This window comes from Stenella coeruleoalba (genome assembly GCF_951394435.1).
Source record: "Stenella coeruleoalba genome assembly, chromosome: 5".
Taxonomy (NCBI): domain Eukaryota; kingdom Metazoa; phylum Chordata; class Mammalia; order Artiodactyla; family Delphinidae; genus Stenella; species Stenella coeruleoalba.
The window spans coordinates 130,346,566-130,354,573 of record NC_137150.1 but is presented as its reverse complement, the minus strand read 5'-3'; the positions used below and the strand labels follow the sequence as shown (position 1 = coordinate 130,354,573).

Genomic DNA, 8,008 nt, shown 5'->3' with positions numbered 1-8,008 from the left:
TCCTATAGTACTTCCCTGGCCCCAAATTAGAAGATTACTCCATAAATGACAAACATTTCAATCCCAAATCCCAAGCCTTTCTTTTCTTTTACTTAAACTTCTTCCAGCTTTACTGAGATATGATCAAAATAGAATGTATACATTTAAGGAATACAACATGATGATTTAATGCACATATATACTGTGAAATGATTACCACAATAGGGTTAGTTTAACACTTCCATAACCTCATATAATTATCACTTTTGTGTGTGGTGAGATCATTTAAGATTTACCCTTATAGCAACTCTCAAGTATGTGACAATATTGTTAACTATACCCACATTTTACATTAGATCCCCAGAACTTATTCATCTTATAAGTGGAGGCTTGTACCCTTTGAACAACATGTCCCCATTTTTTTCTAACCCCCAGTCTCTGGTAACCACCATTCTATTCTGTTTCTATGAATTCTGCTCTTTTAGATTCCACATATAAGTGAGATCATACAGTATTTATCTTTCTCTGTCCAGACCCTTCTTGCACTGTAATCTGTGTATCTCCCAAATTTAATTAGTCTGTATATAGACTCTGCTCCAGATACACTGATCTACACATGCACATCGAGGATACATGTGGTTAAGTCTTGCCTCAGAGCATTAGCTAAAGTCATTGCCTCTTTCTAGTTTCTGTCTCTCTCGTTGATGTTCAATGAATCTTACACATCCTTCACATCCAGTGTGCCCCACCTTTTCCAGAATTCTTTGATGAATAAACCTAGCCCATGGAAATCTTAAGCTCTTTTAAGTTGCTTTAGAAATAGGAGTCGCTACCTTTCATTTTACATTTCTCTATACTCCCTCATGTGGCTCAATCTATTCCTCACCCTCAGCCCTGCCTCCAGGCTACAATACTCAGAAAATCATAGACACACAAGACATAGATATTTTTAGACCACAGCTAAAGGGCAGGCTTTCTAAGACCATGAGTGGCCATTTATATCTTTCCCTTTTATCATATACTTTGTTCAAAGCAAAGTGAAATAACTTTAATATTCCAGGTATTCAATCAAACTTATCATTTGATTGAATGAATCTTCATTTCACCTGTACTCCTTTCTGTGTGCAACCTAAACTTTAAAGTCTTCCATTCTTTAAATAATGAAATAACTGCTCTATTTTCCATTAAATAAAAATTTCGGACTTCTTGTTTTAGCTCTGACATGACAAGAGCTTGGAAATTGTCACTCTGGTCTTTACAACAAGATAAAGCTGCACAAACTAAAGATCAATGACTTTTCTAGAATCTAGCAGAAAACTGAGTTTTCAGGACAAACCACTCCTAAAATCTGGAGAAATGGGGGAATCTGTAGTCACAGCTGAGATTTGCTTACCAACAGAAGAAGCCTCTGGAGTCATAAACTGTTACAAATATTCAAACTCTCATTGTGACAAGTTACTAGAGGCTGAGTATGGATTCGTGCAAAAGTGAGAAACTCTAAGGGGCTTTTGTCTTAGAGGCGCCCACACTTTTATGGGCTTTATCTACAGGAAGTCTACCAGGTTCACACCGTGAAAATTTGAGAAAGATCCCTTCTTTGCTCTGGCAGTGGGAGAAGAAGAGCAAGCTTTGTGAAAGATACCCAGAGTCTTTCCCATAACTGGAAAGGTCTCAACTCAAGGGGAATGAGCAGAGCCTTGTCTCCAAGCCCTGGGAAAAGGGCATCCCTCTCACTCAACTCCCCTGTAGTTTTCCTATCTCACAAAAGGGAGGGCTGAGAGATTAAGCTTTAGTTTAATTTCCTGCCTTCCAAATCTCATGCAAAATGTTTCTTTCCACCGTAACTAACTTATAACTATATAGGAAGGTGATTTTCTGAAAACTCATCTCAATTTAGCTTAATTTTCAAAATAAAATCTGACAAAAGATGTATGTTTCATCAAAAAGGCAGTGTTAAGGAGCTGAATTATGTCTCCTAAAAAGAAATCGTAAAGTTCTAACCTGTGAATGTGAGCTTATTTGGAAAGAGAGTCTTCACAGATGTAATCAGGTTAAGATGAGTTTATACCAGATTAGGATGGGCCTCAAATCTAATTTCTGGTGTTCTTATAAGAAGACAGAGATTTAGACACACACACATGCACACACATGAACACACACACACACGCAAGACGGGATGAAGGCCCTGTGATGATTGAGGCAGAGATTGGAATGATGTAGCAGCAAGACAAGAGATGCTAAGAATTACCAGGGACCACCAGAGGCTAGGAAGAAGCAAAGAATAATTTTTCCTCAGAGCCTTCATAGGGAGTATGGCCCTGTAAATATCTTGGTTTTAGACTTCCAGCTTTTAGAACTATGAGAACTTAAATTTCTCCTGTTTTGAGAAAAAAATTACCAATGAGTGGTTATTTTTTACAGCAGTCCTAGGAAACTAATACCAGAAGTATTATCTCAATTGTGACTTGAATATCCTTCTATGGAGTTTGTCTTTACAAATTAGAGTCACTGAAATGTAGTTTTTATTCTGAATAATTTGTCTTCCATTTTTGGATTAGTTTCAACCATTCATGGTTATTTAATACTTGGTACCCTGATTTATTGAAAATCAAAGAGAAAAAGAGATAGAAAATATGATATTTAAAATAGACAAAAATTGAGTGTAAGAAAACATGAAGAAGATATCTGGTAATGACAAAGATCTCAGGAAATACCAGAAATGATCTATCTATTGTGAAGGAGGCTGATATTTTAACTATAGGAATATATGTAATTTAAGTTATGACAAAAGGAAAATAAAAATGTTTCAAAGGAAAAATAAAACATTTCATGCATCTTTGAAACTCCCCTTCATAAGAAAGTTATGACTTAATAGTACTGTTTTTCACCAAAGATAGATTTTCAAAGAGAATGACACTTGTGTGTTGTGGTTGACCACACCCACATGGAGGGAGTACAAAAGTCTGGGGGCAGCAGGTGATATTCATTCTTAAGAAAGTCATCTTCAACATCCAACCTAATACTCGAGCCCTGTCACAATGAGCTACTACTACGGCAACTAGTATGGTGGCTTTGGTTATGGCCTTGGTGGTTTTGGTGGCCTGGGTTATGGCTATAGTTCCAGCTATGGTCGTGGAGGCTATGGTGGTTATGGCTGTGGCTACTTCCGTCCTTCTTTCTATGGAAGATACTGGTCATCTGGATTTTACTGAAAGCATTCTACATCTACAATGGTCTGTTTCCCCCATCCAGAATCCACCACACAGGCTGCCTATCTTCACTCCTGCTATGTTACTGACATGAAGCTTCCTCCTTCATCCCTCCTGTGATATTTCTGGAAGTATTTTCCAATAAAATTTGTCAACATTCAGGACCTTGTTTCATTATTTTTGCCTACCTAAATGCGCTATTTATTCATAAGTTTTGCATATTTGATTAATATATTTGGTTGAAACTTATTTTTTCCATACAATTATTTACTTCCTTAGAAGTGATCTTATTAACTTTTAGCCTGTAACTTCTACATCTCATGTGATAACTTGCTCATATATTGTTCTTTTTTAGATTTGACATCCTATAAAAACAAAATATTTAGGCATAAACTAATTCTTATGAATATAATAACACTTCCTTTGTAAAGTTATTAGTTTAATATAATAACTACTTTATTCTCAGTGTATCAGGGAAAGAATATTTTTAAACCTATATAATCTTTAGAAACTGTTATGTTTATGAGCTTGTAAGGAAGAGCTGTCTGTACCTCTTTGCTCAGTCTTTGTTCAATGTGCCCTCTACTAGGAGCCTCCTTAGAAAACAATGACAGGGATACATGTTGTTTGAATCGTTTCTCCCTCCCCATCCTCTGCTGCCAAACACATACACACCGCCCACTCCAGCAGCTTCAATCTTTTTTTTTTTAAGTATGCCTTTTTTTTTTTAATATATATTTATTTATTTATTTTTGGCTACGTTGGTTGGGTCTTCATTGCTGCACGCGGGCTTTCTCCAGTTGCAGCAAGCAGAGCTACTCTTTGTTTCTGTGTGCAGGCTTCTCATTGCGGTGGCTTCTCTTGTTGTGGAGCACGGGCTCTAGGCACGTGGGCTTCAGTAGTTGTGGCCCATGGGCTCAGTAGTTGTGGTTCGCGGGCTCTAGAGCACAGGCTCAGTAATTGTGGCACATGGGCTTCGTTGCTCCGCAGCATGTGGGATCTTCCTGGACCAGGGCTCAAACCGGTGTTCCCTGCCTTGGCAGGCGGATTCTTAACTACTGTGCCACCAGGGAAGTCCCAGCAGCTTCAATTTTTATAAAAAATTGGAAAACCTGGGTTTTCTTTTTCTATGTTCAGACTTTCCTTATTATTTTAACATTTTAATATGTAACTTTTCAGGTTTTACCTTACTTTATTCATAAGTTAAAAAAAATTGAGGCTTGAATCAATGTTTCTATAATTTTTCCAACTCAGATTGAGTAGTATTTGTTCCTCATTTAAGTCTTGAGAGGGATTTTATTGCAGGTTATTTTTTTGGGGGCGGTGGCTTCCTTCAAACCTGAGACTGTTATGGATTTTTATTTCATATTCTCATAATTAGGGTCTTAAGATCCCTAACTTTCATCTTTAAATTATACATGATAGGACTCCCAATATAACTCTCATTTAATTAGGTAAGTTGCACAAGTTTTCATGGATCTCCAGTGATTCTTACTAATACTTCAGTAATGTGTTAATAAACTAATAGTTGTGCTGACTTTTTTGTGATTTAGTGAATGGAGAAATGATTTGGAGGATGAGTTTCATTGATTCAAGCTAGAAATCAGAAACTTCAATTCAGTTATTAGCAGTTACCTACATACCACTAAATCCAACCTGACAGGACATTTTAAATAATGGGGCTTAAATTCCAGAAAATAAATAATAACTAAAAAAATCACACACCTCATACCTTTTTTTAAAGAAAGAATCTTTATATCTATCAGGTATATACTGAAATATTTATGGACCTAAAAAGTAGGGCATCTCAAAATGATGCAACAGTGAAGGAAGCATGTGAGGCTATGTTTGAAATACAATTGACCCTGACTTGGTAATTCATTAAAATGAATGAATGATTGGTGGGAGTTTTTTATATTGTATTACTATATTTCTGTATTTAATTTTTTTTCCATAACCATATTTTCAGAAACAATTAAATGTTTTATTTTGTGAGAAGGACTCTAGGACTTAAGGAATGTGGAGAGATGTATTGAATAGAACCTTACTTCGCGTACCCCCTGCCAAAATGGTATTTTAAACAAATTAGAGAAGGGCAGAGTTGAAGAAGAGAACAGCATGTCATGGGGAGGGAGAAGAAAAATATGTTCCATAAGATAAGGGCAGAGTTGAAGAAGAGAACAGCATTGTCATGGGGAGGGAGAAGAAAAATATGTTCCATAAGATAAAGAAGGAATTGGAGCTTAAGGGTCATTGTTGGATTATTAGAGTGAATATAGTATATGGACATCTTAAATAATGAAAATGGTTTTCATTTCATACTGCCATAAATTAAAAAAAACAGTGTCACAGAAAAAAATGTTTAAAAGAAAATAATTGAAATGCAGATAAAATACTGTAATCTTGGCACCTGCCCAAGAAGTCCCAGCTCAAACACTGTGCCCATATATGGGGTCTGGACTAGAAAGGAAAGCAGTTTGAGATTTATTTCAAGAATGTCATGCAGAATACAGTAAACAGGAAATCAAATTCTAGAGAGACAAAGGGGATTCCTAAGGTGATAAAGACAGTTCCCTTAACGCTGATTATCAGATGAAAGAGCAGTAAGTATGGATTTGAACAGTGCAGAAGCTGCTGAAAAATGGCAGAAGAAGTGGTGGTAGTAGCCAAATTTGATTATGTGGCCCAATAAGAACAAGAGCTGGACATCAAGAAGAATGAGAGATTGTGGCTTCTGGGTGATTCTAAGTCCTGGTGGCGAGTTCAAAATTCCATGGATAAAATGGGTTTTGTGCCTTCTAACTATGTGGAAAGGAAAAACAGTGCTCGGAAAGCATCGATTGTAAAAAACCTAAAGGATACGTTAGGCATTGGAAGAGTGAAAAGAAAACCTCGTGTGCCAGATTCTGCATCTCCTGCTGATGATAGCTTTTTTGACCCAGGGGAACGTCTGTATGACCTCAACGTGCCTGCTTATGTAAAATTTAACGACATGGCAGAGAGAGAGGATGAATTATCATTGATAAAAGGGACAAAGATGATCGTCATGGAGAAATGCAGTGATGGGTGGTGGTGGGGTAGCTATAATGGACATGTTGGATGGTTCCCTTCAAACTACATGACTGAGGAAGGCGACAGTCCTTTGGGTGACCATGTGGGTTCTTTGTCAGAGAAATTAGCAGCAGTTGTCAGTAACCTAAATACTGGGCAAGTGTTACATCTGGTACAGGCTCTTTACCCATTCAGGTCGTCCAATGATGAAGAACTTAATTTTGAGAAAGGCGATGTAATGGATGTTATTGAAAAACTTGAAAATGACCCTGAGTGGTGGAAATGCAGGAAGACCAATGGAATGGTTGCTGTGGTGCTGAAAAACTATGTTACCATTAGGCAGAATAATCCATTAACCTCAGGTTTGGAACCATCGCCTCCACAGTGTGATTACATTAGGCTTTCACTTACTGGAAAGTTTGCTGGCAATCCATGGTATTATGGGAAAGTCACCAGGCACCAAGCAGAAATGGCATTAAATGAAAGAGGGCATGAAGTTGATTTCCTCATTCATGATAGTGAATCTCCGCCAAATGATTTTTCAGTATCACTAAAAGCACAAGGGAAAAATAAGCATTTTAAAGTCCAACTAAAAGAAACTGTCTACTGCATTGGGCAGCGTAAATTCAGCACCATGGAAGAACTTGTAGAACATTATAAAAAGGCACCAATTTTTACAAGTGAACAGGGAGAAAAATTGTATCTTATCAAGATTTATCATGATACTGCTGACCAGAAGTGACTGCTATACAGTTGTAATTCATCATGTAATTGAAGACTGAGAAAATATCAGTCCAATCACGCTTGATTGGAAATTGCTGTTTCTAACTCTATATGAAAATTGACTCTAATACGTAAGTATTTTTATTATAACTCAGTCCATACATATATACTACAGATGCCAAACGTCTGCATAGAGCAATTCCTTATCCTTGGTCTTCTGTTTTATTGTTTTTTTGCTCTTTTTCTCTTTACTTCTAATATTAAGGTTTTATATTTTGAAAAAAATGATGCAGATCGAAAGTCTTTATATGGAAGAATTTCTTTATTGCCTTTCTTTTATTTCCTTGTAAGGGCACCACCTTAGTTACTTCTGCAATGGTTCTCTTCATATAAAATTATTATATCAATTATATCAATATATGGCATATGCTAAAATAAATTTCTTGGAGAGTTGTTAAAAAAAAAGAATGTCATGCATACTGATCATATGAATGATGATAAAGAAGAAGAATGTGAGTTGTGTTCACATTTTCAGGGCTTGAGGCCGAATAAAGTTCCTGCTCATGATCTTATGAGCAGAGAAATAGACATATGTATGAGTAAAAGACAAGAAACCTTGACCTCAGAATATTTGCATCTACACTGCCACTTTGATTGCCAAATGAAGATACCTTGTTGACAGAATATTATGATTGATGTGTTCATCATGTAATTTCCACTTATAAATTATTTGTAATTATGAAGAAATGCCTCAAAATTTTCTTTCTGCACAGCAGATAATTGCATCTTAAATACAGAGTAAAGGAATCAAAGTGACTTTCCAAAGTTGGTCTTGGCACCAAAATATTTATTTTTTTAGAGTTTTCTTTTTATTGTTATAATTAGGTTGCATTCATGTGTTCTCATTCCCAGGTATTTACAAATATATTTCCCCTCCAATTGGCTGTTGACTGACTAGAATTCCAAGGAAATGGATTTTGTCATAATTATTTGGTACTGAGAAATTTGGGGCCTGATACTGTTTATTTATTTAATTTTTAATAAAG

The 8,008-nt window shown here is 36.3% G+C and overlaps 1 protein-coding gene across 1 annotated transcript; it reads left to right on the top strand.

Moving 5' to 3' along the window:
- Positions 1-5,829: 5,829 nt before the first annotated feature.
- On the top strand, positions 5,830-6,981 carry LOC307186412 (SH2/SH3 adapter protein NCK1-like; the record flags this gene model as incomplete). Its single annotated transcript, XM_079921458.1, is given in 2 exon segments — positions 5,830-5,877; positions 5,881-6,981. Coding segments are annotated over 2 exon segments (1,149 nt in total).
- Positions 6,982-8,008: the final 1,027 nt, after the last annotated feature.